The sequence below is a fragment of the Apus apus genome, chromosome 2 (assembly GCF_020740795.1).
Source record: "Apus apus isolate bApuApu2 chromosome 2, bApuApu2.pri.cur, whole genome shotgun sequence".
In the NCBI taxonomy this organism is placed as follows: domain Eukaryota; kingdom Metazoa; phylum Chordata; class Aves; order Apodiformes; family Apodidae; genus Apus; species Apus apus.
The window spans coordinates 109,591,974-109,607,147 of NC_067283.1; the positions used below are offsets into that span (position 1 = coordinate 109,591,974).

The 15,174-nt window shown below is 43.3% G+C and overlaps 1 protein-coding gene across 1 annotated transcript in view; it reads left to right on the plus strand.

Annotated features, from left to right (window-relative positions):
* The first annotated feature begins 12,937 nt into the window (after positions 1-12,937).
* TAF4B (TATA-box binding protein associated factor 4b) overlaps positions 12,938-15,174 on the plus strand; it is a 75,512-nt gene continuing 73,275 nt past the window's right edge. Inside the window, exons 1-2 of the mRNA XM_051610278.1 lie at positions 12,938-13,232; positions 13,339-13,506. Coding sequence (XP_051466238.1) covers positions 12,938-13,232; positions 13,339-13,506 — 463 coding nt within the window. The remainder of the gene's footprint in view (positions 13,233-13,338; positions 13,507-15,174) is intronic.

Here is a 15,174-nt window from a genome sequence, read left to right on the forward strand (position 1 = left end):
ACCAGCATTTAAGTTGCAGTCTGGCATTACATAATAGCTATGTAAACCTCACAGCTAGCTTTTCCTTAAGCTCCCTCTACTGTCACTTGTGGCCATGTGGTCCCACTCTGCCTCCTGGGCCATCAGTTTTACTCATCTGATCTTGTAGTGAGATGTTTAATGAAGCTAAATTAGCAGAAAAACAATTGCTTTTCTAGAAAAGCAGTTTTCTGCCTGTTGAGTTTCACAGATTGGGAGCAGAGGAGTTTCAATGTCAAAGCAAGAAGATTCTTGGAGCAGAAGGGTGGAGCAGCATCAACTTTCTTTGTCAGCAGTTAGCTTTTAGACCAGCTTAGCCATGATTGCACCTATAAACAGTGAGTGTTCTGAGAATACTGCTTATCACATTGATCCACATTGCCTTGCTATCTCCCTGGGCTCCTACATCTGTAACCACCTTATTTCCTTTGTTTTCTATTTTGGTTGTAAACCTTTTGTTCAGGGGCTGCCTCTCTGTACTGTATTTGTAAACCACAACTTTTGCAACTTTGAAACTTGTTGCTGTGATGTTTACCACACCCCACCATTTTTCCTTTATAACAGATGTCAGACATTATTATTTATTCTCCAAGGAGGATGGTGCAGCCTCCACATAGCTGTTTGCCTATGTCTTCTTAAAAAGACTTAGTATTATAATGTCTCATCTGCATAACATAAATGAAGTCAATATTTGTGATAACAATGTCTTTGTTCTTATCTAACAGGATGGAATTTGAGGGCTGGATACAGCTATGTTGGGTACACACAAAAAAATCTGTCACCAAGCTTCAAGAGGAAAGAACTGTGAGGAAAATGAATGCACTTGGCGATCATGTCTGGGTTTTGCAGGTATTGTCCCTACTGTTAGTGCTCCACAATACATTGTGTTGCAGGCATGGGGTATGGAAAAGTCCTTTAAAGACTGCCTTTATGAAAAACTGTGAAGATGGGCTTGAGGGATTGGTACCAGGATAAGAAGGCTTGGGTTCCTACAGAACTGATTTGAATATAGCTGAAGGATTCTTATGTAGCCAGTGGGATTTTGTTTTAATTTTTTTTTTTACTTACTGGGGTTTTCTTTGCTGTGTTTTGTTTTTTTTTTAACCATTTTACATGGGTCTGTTTTCATGTCATCAGCAGGGCCAAGCCCCTTGGATAGCATAAGTTGCTCTGTACTGGTCACAACAGCAATAAGCAAACTGAAAGGAAGGAGAGGGGCAAACCTAGAAATCAAATTCAGCAAAACAAACCAGGATGATATTGGAAATATTCCTGGAGATTTGGAAGACAGCTTTGGGCTTAAATCTATGCTCCTTGACATGCCTGTCCCATTTAGGAGAGATTATTCTTCTGGATATGAACTAGCACTTGTGAACATTTGCCTCTGCAAGGAGTTTTTCCTTCAGGTAAGGGTTGAATGAAGGCAAAACTGCATGGGAGCTTAGCAAATCATTTAGCACAACTTCCTAAAACATACGTCTCATCTCAAAGTAAAGTTTCCTGTGGCAACAAAAATGACTGGTCATGGCTAGTTGCCACTGCAAGACAAAGACCTTACTCCTGGCTGTGCTCTTTCACTGTCACTTTTGTGACAGCAGCTTTGCTGCCTGGCTGAGTCATGGTAAACCAGGCTGGAAGCTTGGCCAGCAGAGAGATGAGCCAGGAAAAAAAGGTTTCTTGCAGTATCTGATGAAGGTCAGGGGAGAGCCACCAGTCTCAGGGTGAAGGGGAGCAGTTCACAAAGGAGAGCCACACTGACTTAAATTGTCATATGAATGTGTGCTCCTGGCAGGTGCCGTCACTTCCTCCTGTCTTTGCTCTACCCTAGGCACTGTCATCTCCTCCCTAGTGCCTTTCTTGATGCTTCTTTGACCCCTTGTGAGTTGACTCAACTCAGAAACCTCACAGAAATTTTCTTGTAGAATTTTCAATGTGTAACTGTATGAACCCCATAACTCTATAAGGGAAGACAGGAGTGAAGGAAGAAATTGGGGGAGGAGATAGAGCTGTCCATTTTTTTGGTGGTGATTATGACCACGTACTGAGGGTGCAATTTGATGTTACACCTAACAAATTGTGCGTGCAAGCTGCTACTGAAGAAAACACTCCTAAACTCACTGATTTGATGCAAAGTGATTTGTTTGTTTGTTTGTTTGTTTTGTTAGCTGCCACAAAGCTGTGTGATTGTTAAATCCAGTCCAGGGGAAGCTGCAGGAATGTCTATGTCAAAGTGGTTTGGAAGAACAGAACTGCTGCTTTTTGTGGCAATCTCCATTTTGGTCATGCTGTCAGGATGTGAAACTGTCTTCTTTGCATACTTTCGGAAGGGATGAAAACAAAACTTAGGTTACCAAAAAACCCCCCAAAATTAGTTTTGAGTTGGGTCAACACACTAATCTGATTTAACAGATGCAGAACAGCTTGTCCTAACACAGGGAGAGAATGAGAAGATGTAGTGAAGGATAGGAGGTGAGAGAATCTCCTCTTTTGATAGCAATGTGCTCTTAGATTGGCTGATGCTGAATATTATCTGCTCCCCAAGATGGGTAATCCAAGTGGGAGAATAATTTTTCAGCTTTTTGTAGTCGATAATACTACTTTTAAATAAATAAATAAATCCTTTGCTTTTGGAACTGGACTGTTCTTTCTAGCGTTACAAGCAGGTGAACTTGTGGGAGAAACATACACCGGGGAGTGAATAATTGACCAGGAAATTGGGAAATCAAGAACCTACTCAACTGGCTTTATTGTCAGGAAAGTTATAATTTGAAATGTGCCTTGGATTTTCTACAGTAGCTTGTAATGAAGAAGAACAAGGATGTACCTCAGCAGCCCTCTCTTCTTACATGCTATTATGGTGCTGTAAGCCAAATTTCCTGGTACTGTGGGGTGAAAGGAGTTGTACAATACCAAAACCATTACATGTTATGGTAGGGAGCTTGGTACTTTTCATATGTGTTTTAGGGGGTGCTAAATCCACTTTGCTTTGCAACTTCAGCAGGTAAGCATCTTGACACTTCTAGGTTTCCACTTAAAAGCATTAGATGATCCTGAGTATTAGAAACAAACTGATTGTTTCTATTATTATCTGCTAAAAAAGGAAGTCAGGTTAAGTTTCCTTTTTGTGACTTCTTTAAAAAAAGGTAATACCTTGAGAAAAATAACTTTTTCACAAGAAAATAATCACCATTATGAGCTTTTTTATTTCAAGGAGCACCAACAAACATAACTGTTCCTTATATGTAAAGATATGTGAAGAACTTTACTATGTAATTTGGAAATAATAATGCAGAGAGACCAAAGAATATTACTCTATAAAATAGTTGAGATAAAAATGTAAACTTAAAAACTACAGAAGAGAGCACAGTGAAAAGCCAAATTAAATGTAAAACTTACAGATACGAATTCTTACGTTCAAATACTAAAGACTAGCAGAACACCTGTGAGCAGGCTGATTGATGTTCCTTCGATTCTGTTAACAACTGTGCCTGAGATCATGTTAAAGGATAATCTGATTAAGCCTTAATTCCTGTAGTCTGTGTGGTTTTACCATGTTGGTTGGTCATGGAGGCAACAACCAAGATGATGATGATGATCATCATCATTATCATCACCACTGTTGTTATACAGGCAGAGGCAGGGCTGAGGGAATCCTCTGGCTTTCTGAATCTACTCTTTTTTTCATTGCAAACAGTGCAAGACGCTGTGCTTGTCATTGTCATTTTAATTTGAGAAAAGGCTGAAGGAACCTTGTCTGCAGGATTGGCAGAGGTGTGTTGGCAGTTGGGCCATCAGGGATACAGTTAGTTGGCAAAGTCATGGCATGGGGTGGAGATGGTCTTAAGCAGCTCCTCAGCAAACCCAGATGAAACTTCTGCCCACCTTCCACTTCCCTTTTAAATGAATATATGTACTTTTTTTATAATTAATAATAATATTATGTTAAATATTTTTTATTATTAAACTTCAGATAGTGTAAGATAATCCTTGAATGATAACAAATATTTATTCAGTAGACAATGCAAGAAAAGACATTAGCTGCATCCCGAAAAGCCAGTCTTGCACAGCAGACCACATGGACACTCCACAGCTCACCAGAAAGGTCTGATAGCAATTTAGATGCCAGTGAAACTGAAAAAAGGTTTTCATTTATTTTGAGAGAAACCCTATGTATGCCTTTTTTTCCTTTCCGATGTAAATACAGATACCAAACTTTGGCAGTTCTTCTAAACAGAATGTCTTGGCTTTTAACTGAAAAAATACCAAAAACAACACGGCATTTGTAAAACCCTGAATACATTGGTTAGAGAAGTATTCTCCATCCTGGCTTACTCAGAGGGCTTTTCCCATGGACACCATTTGAGTTCCTTCAATTATTGCTCACAAGACTGTATTCAATAGTTCTGAAATTTCTGTCCTACATCAGAAAAGGTTTCAGCAAACAGGGAGTTGCTAGAATAGTTTACTATTACTAAAGACATGTGGCATGAAAAAGTTGAGAACTGCTGTTCTCATATATTTACGTTCCCAGATACCCTAAGATCAAGTATTGAAACATTAGTAGACTCTAAGTAGAGGCTGCAAAGGGAAATAATTTACTTGGCAAACAGGCAAGTTGTTCACTGCACATTGCCTAGTAGATAGTGAGGGAGTCCCAGGATGAAATGTACACAAGCCTTTATAGGATTGTTTAGAGCAGGTAAGTTAATGTGTGCTGTAGTGAGATTTATAACTTCCTTTCCATCCTCCTCTGACCAGTGCAATTGGTGGCAATGCTAAAACAGTAACAATTTTTGGAAAACAATTACCCAGAAGAAGCTACAGGAACTCGAAAGGGCACCATGGAATTAACAATCTGTTTTGCTAAGAAGTGATCCAGTACGAAGCATGTGGTAAATGCTCCAAGAAAACTTTGGACTTCTTTCCTTCATGAAACTGTGAAATGCTTGGTAAGTATACTTGTTTTAATTATTTCTTAGGATGCTACACTGTGAAATCTGGTGGAAAAAAAAACATTGACCTTGCTATAATAAGGAGAATCCAGTCACCACATTTATGTATTAATGACTTTATAGGAAACAAGTATATAACTGGTATACAAAATCTTCTCACAAAAATTATTCCAGGTGACACCTGCGCATTCAACTTGATGTATGAAATCTCCCCTGACATCTGGTGGTACGATGTTAGGTGACTTTTGTAGTGTCTCTGTAGATTGATAGTGCTGGGAGCTATAGTGATTGCTGCTAATTTATAATAGTGTAAGACACTGTTGGGAACATGTCATGCAGGAAGCAGTGTAGGAAGGTGTATGGCAACATGCTACTAGTGTGGGTTGTATAAAACATTATCATTGCCTTTGAAAATGACAGTAATGTTTTATCCTGTAGTGATCCTTATCACAGTATTTCTGACATGCTGTGGTCCCTTTGTAGTTTAATAGCTTCTATCACAAGTGGAAAATACAGGCTTTAAAAGTATATACAAAAAATTACAATAAAAATATTATCAGAATACAGTATTTTCATTTTTTGGAACAATTACTTTAATACTTACTACATGCTAGAAAGTGTTGCCAGCAGGTCAAGGGAGGTGATCCTTCCTCTCTGCTCAGTACTGGTGAAGCCTAACCTGGAGTGCTGTGTCCAGTTCTGGGCTGCCCAGTACAAGGGGAGACATGGACATATTAGAGAGAGTCCAGTGAAGGGCCTCAAAGGGGCTGAAGAGACTGGGGCATCTCACCTACGAGGAAAGGCTGAAAGAACTGGGACTGCTCAGCCTGGAGAAGAGGAGGCTCAGGGGGATCTAGTCAATGTCTGTAAATACATGGATGGAGGGTGCAAAGAGGAAAGAGCCAGGCTCTTGTCAGTGGTGCCTGGTGACAGGACCTGAGGTAATGGGCACAAACTGAAACAAAAGAGGTTCCCTCTGAGCATCAGGAAATATTTTTTTTTTTTTAACTGTGAGGGTGCCTGAGCACTGGCACATGTTGTCCAGAGAGGTTGTGGAGTTTTCCTCCATAGAGATATTTATAAGCTGTCTGGACATGGTCCTGGACAACTGGCTATAGATGGCCCTGCTTGGGCAGGAAGGGGTTGGACCGGAGGACATCCAGAGATCCCTCCCAACTTCAGCCATTCTGTGATTCTGTGATAGTTGGTGGAAAAAATAAAGATATCACCTTCAAAACTGTTCATTGTTCCAGCTCACCATGTTTTGGTGGTGTTGTTTGGTGTTTTTTTTTTTCCCTCCAGTATCTCTGAGGTGTGGATGGAGAGAAAGGGTGGACTAACTGCAGGTGCCTAGGGTTTCCTATTGACTGTCTCTAGGCCTTCTGCTTGAATAAAAAAATTTAATGAGGGTATGCCTTTAAATTCAGTGTGCATTTCAGCTCTCCCAATACAATAATACAGTAAGTGACTGTGACTTGGATGTTTAGGTAAACAGCACAGAGAAAACGGAGGAGAGAACAATATGTAAACACATTTTACCAAATATTTTAAGAAGTTAAGCAATTGGTTTGCTTGCATTAATGCTTTTGACATTAATTAGACTATTTTTTAAAATTTTAACATTTGGTCAACGTTGAAAATATCTCTCCTCCCCTTCAAATGTGAGAATGGAGGGGGAGGGGGAGGAGAAGAGGAAGAAAAAAACCTCATGCTCTTTTTATTATTCACCAAAGGAAGTAAAAAGATAAATCCAGGTGTTATTTGCAGGCACTTTTTATTTTTGCTCAAGTAAACCAGCTTGTTTGAAACATGCATGGAACTAAAAGAAGGAAACAAGATTGCAGTTCCAGGTCCAGAAATCATGTATTTTCATACTTTTATGCTTTTATGTGTGTTAAGGGTGAATCACATTATGAGAACAGTGGAAGGCTAGCAGTTCAGCTAAAAAAACATGTACCTGCTTAATGCAAGGACAGGGAGGTGGAAATTAAACACAGCACTCCAGCAATGATTTCCTACAATGTGATACTTAGGGGAATAAAAGAAAACAAGGACGCAACTTTGTCCTTTGAAGGAGAAATCATGGTTTGCCCTGATGAAACTGATTTGCTATGTCCTTTTTCCACTCTGTAGTGGGGTTTGGGTTTTGGTTTGGGTTTGTGTCAGTTTTTCTTTTTCCCCAGATAAACATTAACTCTGCTGTAGGTTTATTTTCCAAACAAAGTTGGAATACTCACCAGAGAATTAATTCTTGAGTGTTCTGTTTCTTTTAGAAATAAAAATTTCTAATAGCTGGCACAACTACTTAGAAGTTTATAAAATGCTGATGAACACAATTAAATATAGTATGTGTAAATTTTGGAAGGTACCTAGAGTAGCATAGTACCAAGGGACATCTGAGCTTATTTAATGCTAGTGCACAGCATGAAAGAACAGGAAGATATTCTATATGTTACAACAGAATTCCAATCTCTGTTTAAGGAGGCAGGTAAACACCATCACGAGTTTGAATTTGTCTGCAGTTGGATTTCAGATTGAACCAGTTCAGTTTGTGTTAGGACTTTGACTCAGCCTTATAGTGGCTGGTGGGAAGTGGTGGGAAGGGGATGCAGCCCCATTTAGCCCTCTGGTAACTCCACTGTTGGTTTCTGGCAGTCTTTTAATTCACTATGATCTGATTAATTAGTCCAATTTTGACTGTTTGCATTGCTTTGAAATGCTGTACAAATATCTAGGTGCACAGTTTTTGCTTTGGAATGTAACTAAATAGATGAGAGCATTGCAATGGGAAACCTGTTATAAATCATTGTCTTGCTCAGACTTTTAGTGCAAAAGATATCAAAATGAAAGCTGCAGAAACAGAGAAGTGGAAGGGAATCTGAAAAGAAAAAGAGAAAAAAACTTAAGCCACAGTAAAATTATGATAGCTCTTACAATGTTTTTGATGGTCTAAGAGGCGGTAATTGTCTACAGTGCAGAGTTGCTGAATGTACTTGTTTCTTCCTGAGTTCTGGATTTTCCTGAAACTTGATGGAGCTACAGTTGTGCTAAACAAAGTATGCTGATTCAACCTGCACTATACAAAGAGGCACACATTCAGATATTCTTCTTTTTTCTCTTGAACATGTATTTGCCAGAAAAGGTTACATGTTTTCCAGAAGCTGGTCATTGGCCCTGGTTAATATTGGTATAAGATATTGCCCTGTTAGGACAGATATATAAAATCTGTCAGAATCCCTATATTTTTTTCCTTTTCCACGGTAACTTTTTGAAAATGGGATAACTACTGCTCAGTGATACCATGAGTCCAGTAAAGCTCTGATTTTTGTTCTGTTTCATTTACCAAGTGTTGCAACGCTGTACATTATTCCTGAAAAGTAGATTAGCAATGTCACTTTACATAATGCTGTATTACTATAGACCACTGCAGCTTCAGTGATAAAATTGCTTTCTTTCAGTGAATTTTACCAGATAGCAAGTGGTACCCATTATGACTTCTCAGTACAGTTATGTAATTCTTAAAATGTTAAGTCTTAGATATTTTTTACTCTTTGTGTTCTATAGAGAATATATATGTGTGCCCAGTGGCTAAGCCTTTAATGCTGGGTATTATTTTTGTGGAGGCATTTTAACTGTACCTATTTCCTGTTCCTGTTTATTTCCAGGATCCTATTTCTATTGCTTGTGCTGATTCCTCCCCTCTTTTTCCATGTGTTCACTTAGTCTTCTGATCTTTCCTTCTCTCTCAAAGCCTAGCTTGTGAGGTGTGTGTGCTCACTCCCCTGACCTTCCCACCTCATAAGATCACTTCTGTGGCTTCATGTTGCAGTTTTGGGCTCCCCAAACCAGCAGGAATTGCAGGTGTGCATCCAGGTAGGCTTTCCTCTGCTGGGACTTAACATGCCTCACCAAATTGCTAAGCTGCACATTCAGTTAGCTCTCTTGTTATTAGTAGCTCAGTAAAGTCAACTTAACTTTATAGCTGAGAACAATATAAAAGTATATGCCTAATTCTTTCCTTGTACCTTCTGTTGTACTTTTAAATGTTCTATAAGGCTTTGAAGCTGCAGTGTGTTTTACTTCATGGATCAAAGAGTTTGGCTTTATTATGTAAGTGTAACAATTGCTTTGGCATCTGTCACCTGAATGTCCAAAAGAAAGAGACACCTCTGTAAAAGATCATCAGTCAACACAGTAAAAAGCAGGGCAGACTGTAACACTGACTATAAATTTAGCAGAAATCTACTCAAATCACAAACTTATCATAGAGGTTGGTGGTTACTGATTATATTAAATAACACATCATGATTTCATTTGGTTGCTTTCATTAGTAAATAAATTCACATTTGCAACTGTACTCCCATTAATTTTTTAATAACTTCTATTTTTGCATTTCCAACTAACTAATTCTCACTTGTTCTTGAATATAATTTTCTATTAATTGACTGTTACTACTATTATCTACAGTATCTCACTTCTTTCAGCATCTTTTCCTGAAGAGGTAGTGTTCTGTATTACTACTGAACTTGTTTCATAGTAAGCTTTTAATTTTTCCCATTGAAAGTAACTATTTTAACTAATGAGATTAAATTTTCACACCTATTTCTTCCCTCCATGTTGCAGTTACATGCTTAAGTTAATTCTATAGTACTGCCAAGTCTCTGTCATTTAAGAAAAGATTAAGGCAAATATTACAAGTTTCTTATTCCAGCCAATTTGCTGGTTGTATTTAATTGATTATTTATCAATTGGAGAGAAAATAAAACTTGTAAAGAAGTCAGTGACAGATTAAAAACCCTGAAGCATATTAGATGGATTTTATAGAGTTGTGGGAAACTAAACCCAAAGCCTTGAATGTGAAACTGACTTAAGATCTGAGGATTTGATAAAGGTCTGTCTTTATAAAGGCCTGCTCTCTGGACAGGAATTTGTGAAGGTGGATAACTGTTTTGTGTTTTAAATATCCTATTTGAAACCCTGGGGAAAGCTTAGTACAGCAGAGACCAGTTCAGTGTGGATGGTATAAGTCTCAGCTGTTGGGAAGGGGTTATGCAGACCAAACTACAGGCAGTGTATAACCTAATAGCTCCTGGGAAGGAAATCTGAACCATTGTTTACAGTAATGCTTTCCTATGCCTGGAAGGTAAAGAAGATACTTCTACATGAATGCCAGATAAGTCTGTCCCTAAGTTACTTGAAGTAATAAAGCACAGGTCAATTTGCCAAGGCTAGGCATTCTTGGAATAAATGATGTATCTTCAGCTGACTTTGAAAAGCAGTTACCATATTTATCAGTATGTCCTGGACAAGGTCTAGGGAAAAAAGCTATAGACAAGAATGATGACTTACTTCAATGTTCTTTCAATGCAGCTGTTTGGGGTTTTTTTGGTAGCAGTCACCCAAGAAAATAGATTAAAAACCATGCCAAATTCTAGGCAGTAACAAAAGTAACTTTCCTTACATGACATTCTTTGTTCCTTGTTATTCTGACTTTTTGCATTTATTTTTGCTCTGGGTAATGAAGACTGCATAAATTAAATCACATTTTTCCACTGTGAAAAGGACCCTTCCTTTTATTTCCTGTGCAGTTTCATACAATGATGGGTGCATCTGCTTTGTTCGGAGAGGACACTTAAAGCACTTGAACTTAGCCCAGTTTGTTTTTTTTTAAGATGTGTATATTTCTACATCTTCTGGGCTTTGTTCAGTGTTGTTTTTTTTTCTCTTTATTATCATTGTCCTATACCTTTTCTTGTGTTTTCTTTCATATCACTTCCTTTGCTCCCTTTGCAGCCTCTGTATGTTTTTCTCTCACAGTGCTGTATTTCTGCTTCCTCTTTTCATGCTCTGCTGTACCCTGCAGCTCTACTGCATACACTTCTGGGTTCAGCTTTTTGTCTCTTCCAGATAAGCTTTCACTCCTGAGCGTTTGCATGGGGTCTCAACTTCCTTCAGAAGTCAAATAGCCCCAGGAAGAGAAAAACTTGGTCATAAGTAATAAGCCAACTCCGTTCTTCCTGAAGTCTGAGGACACCGTGCGCCTTCCTTCGCATCCTCCTCCTACTGCCGTCACTCACTGTTGGTCTTTGCTGGAACTGACTTTTCCCTGTCTGACGGTCTCTGAGCATCCTTTGGCATGTGGGAGGTAACTCACCCTATCCCAGTTGTTACTTTGTGTGTGTAACACAGCTTCACATGCCTAAGAAGCGACTATATTTGCTCAGACTTGGCAGAGCTCTAAGGCGTACAGAGGCTGCCTCCTCCTGTTATCCCATTGTCTCTTTTCACTGTCTCTCTAGCCTCCTGTCATGCTCAGAAACTGTAACCATTGCTGCTGTGACCTCTTTGGTCAGTTTGTTCTGGAATGGTTGGCATGGTGAGAGAACGGAAACCGTCAAAAAGCAGAGTGTTTCCTTCACTCCTGCTGTCTAACAAACCTGTAAGCAGCAGTGCATAGAACTATCCATCAGGACATGGAAGAGTTGTATAGATGTTTGCATTCTGTTAATGATTTTCAGTGTATCCTCAAGTATTAGAATTTCAGGTAGAAACGTACACAAGAAAAATATAGTTGCAAAAGATGTTTAATATAAGAGTAATTAAAAGTAACTTCTTTGCTCTCCTAACATTTTGTTGGATGTTGTGCTTTTCACACCACTATAAGAACTGTAATACCAGGCCTTGGTCTTTGTATTCACTTACATTGTGCTCATCTTAGGCAGATGACCAATGCACCTTAAGTTTTACAGGTAAAGAACAGCATGTGCATAAACATGCTTCAGAAGTCTACTGAAACTTAGGTAAGATAAGTACAAATCTCAGAACAGAATTGCTGCAGAGAATCACTGATACCCTTTTTGAACAAGCAAAAACTGTCAGTTTTACTGCGGAAATTGTTTTGAAGAGCTGTGTTGTATCCTGTAGTAACCACGCTTGCTTTACAAGGGGACGGAGCCGCAGGTCCCTCCTCAGCCCTTCCTCACATCGAGCCCTGAGCACGAAGGGCAAACGGGGCAACCTTCGCCCCCTTCATCCTTACAGGTGGGCCCTACTTTGGCCTTCTCGCTCTGTCAGCAAGTTCAGCCCCGGTCCTGAGCTGATCGTGAGCCGGATAACCTCCTACCCCCGCCAGAGCACCTTTCGTTTTCCGTGGCAGCCCCCAGAGCGCCCGCAGCAGCCCCAGGGGCGGTCGGCGGGCTGGCGGCCCGGAGGAGCACGGCAGGAGCAGGTCAGGGCCGGGCCCGCTCGCTCCCAGCTTCGCGGCTCGGCAGCGGTCACCCACTGCAGCTGAACCCGAACCCAACCGGGGCTCCGGCGGCGGCTGGGACGGGAGCCGGGTCGCCCCCTTCCCAGCGAGCCCTGGCGCGGCTCCCGGGGCGAGACCCCCCGTCCCGGGGCAGCGCAGCCTCTCCCGGCGGTAGATCCCAGCCCCCCAGACTCCGTCCCCCGCACCGGACCCTAAGGGTGCTGCCACCTTTCTCCTCCGTGCCGGCGGGCGGGAGGGGGGTGCGGAGGGAGCCGGCTCCCAGCGCCTGCGTCAGGCTCCGCGTGGCTCTAGCAACACGGCGGGCGGGGGCGCGCCGCGCTGAGCCGGCTGCCGAGGGGAGGAGCGGACGGGCCGCGCTGGGCCGCCGCAGTCGGGCCTGCCGGCGGCGTGGGCCCGCCCTCCGCCCGCCCAGCTCCCCTGCCCGCCCGCCCAGCTCCCCTCCCCGCTCCCCTCCCCTGCCCGCCCGCCCAGCTCCCCTCCCAGCTCCCCTCCCCTGCCCGCCCGCCGCCGGCAGGGGAGGCCGGGCGGGCCCACGTGCGCGGCGCTCGGGAGCCGGCGGAGCGGGGCCACCATGTGTTTCCGTGAGCGAGCCGGCGGCCGGGGCAGCGCCTGAGCGTCCCCCGCCCGCGATGCTGCGGGGCGGTGCGGGGCTCGACGCGACACGGCCGCCTCCCCCCGTCCCCTCGCCGCCTCCTCCTCCATGAGCACCTCGGCGGCCACCCCCGTCAGGCTGATGCCCGGCGGGCACCCCGAGCAGGCGGCCGCCGCGCCGCCCGCCGGGCTCCTCTGCGTCCCCGCCGCGGGCCCGGCCACCGACCGGAGCAGCCCCGCCGCCAAGGGCTCCGGCGGCCCGGCGCCCTCCGCCGCCGCCCCGCCGCCGCGCATCAGGGCCCTGGTGGCGCGGGTGGCCGCCCCGGGGGGCCCGCGGCCGGTAGCGCCCAAGGCGTCGCCAACGGCCGCCCTGCCGGGACCGGCCAACTTCCAGCTGCCCCCAGGTGAGTGGGCGGCCGCCCTGCCCCTGCCTGGGGCCGCGTCCCGTGTCGGGACCTACTGACCTGGTGTGTCGGGACTTACCTGGCGCGTCGCGCTCCCCGGGAGGAGGGGGTGGCAGGGGGACGGTCCGTGGGGAGGAAGGGCAAGGCGGCTGCGGGAACGGCAGCTGGCTCTGCCGGGAAGAGGGTTTCGGGAGCGCGCCGAAAGTTTGGGGCCAGTCGCTTTTCTGCCTGACGCTGCTGGGAGCTGAGGTGTTTTTGTCTGCGCATTGGAAGCGTAAGTGGTTAAGCAGGGTCGCGCTGGGGATGCTTGAAGCGTGTCTGGAAGTCTCTGGATTGGGGCAACTTTTTTTATCGTGCCGGGTAGCACGAGGAGCCAGAAGGACTAAGCGGACACTCAGGTGCCGAGCTGCCTTCCTTCGTGACTTGGGAAGGACTGGTTGAGGCTTTCGTGGAACTCGGATGAAGGAGTAACGGGGAACGCGGGGTAAGCCGGCGGTTCGGGGCAGGGAGGGCTGCTCTGCCCGCCCCTCCGGGCAGGCGGTGCTGGGCGCGGGAGCCCTTCCCTCTCTTGTTGTACCAGGCCGGCGTGAACGGTCATTAAAACATTACCCTGCATAAGGAGTGTAATGTTGACATTTCATTACGTGTTGCCCTTTGGAACGTGGTGGGTTGGGGTTTTTTGTGGTTTGTTTGGGGTGTTTTGTTTTTTTTTTTTTCGTTGTTGTTTTCTGTTTTTGTTTTCCTGTAAGGCGTATTGTGGGGAGCAAAGAGTTGAGAGAGGTACCACGCTTAAAGATGTACTGCCTACAGCGGCAAGCAAAAGACTGATGTAGGAATTGTGTGGTAATGATGGTTTAAGAGTTTGGATAGCATCCGAGGGGTAGCAGGAGGAGCTTCTCAAGAGGAAGAAGTCGCTGTAGGTTTTTAACTTCACACTCTTCCCTGTCAGGCGGTATTTAAATGTTTTTTAAAAAAGAAAGTGACTTTGATTCAATTGGACTTGCTGTATTGAGATCCCGAGATATGTAATCACTTTATTGCTATTGTTGCTATAATTATTTCCTGCCAGGACAGTTCCTTTGTTGGAGCTTCTGTTGCAATTACTTTCAGATAGGATGTTGCCTAAAAGGATGACTGGTTTTAGATTGATTCCTGTGCAGTTGCTGCATATTTACATTTTTCTTCTTTTTTCTTTTCCCCCCATGTCTTTATCGAAGACATGTGCCTCTCAAGGAAATATCTAATGCTAATGTAATTAAATAAAAAAAAAGCCTTCAAACAGTATATTTCACTGAAGATTTCCCAGCACTCACATGATGCTATGATGTCCTGGTAGTCAGAAGTCAAGAATGAGTCTAAGTCTTTGCCAACTTTCATCTGAATTGAACCACGATGGAAATACTTTTATTTTTGTAGCAGGGTTCCCCGGATCCTTAGGATTTCTGTGTAATATTTTGACTCTCTGGAATGTATCTGCATTCAGTTAAACACCTTTCTGTGAAGGTAAATGCTCATATGAGTTGCCTGTAGTTTGGGACCTGTAAGTTCAGTGAAACATTTTTCCTTGTAGCTTGGGTTTGATTACATCAGGGAATGTTGCTGACTGTCATCTGACTTGTATAATGGCAGTAGGCAGGTGTAAGAAAAGTTGCATTACCCTTTGTTTGCATCAGATTGTTTTCCTTGCTCCAGGGACAAGAAACAAAGCAAGCAGACTTTGTATTGGAAGTTTAGAGGTGCTGGTACTGTACAGCATTGTAAATTAAAAGCAATAGTATGGAGTTTAATGCTCCAAAAGGACTGTAGTAGTTGTCAGATTTCAAATGGATCAGTTTTTCATGGAAACTTGTCTAAATCATTAGTCCTGAGGACAATTTAAAAATACATTCTGGTTTGAGTGAGCAGTAGAATTCTACCTCTGTCTGCTATGCGGATTCAGTTT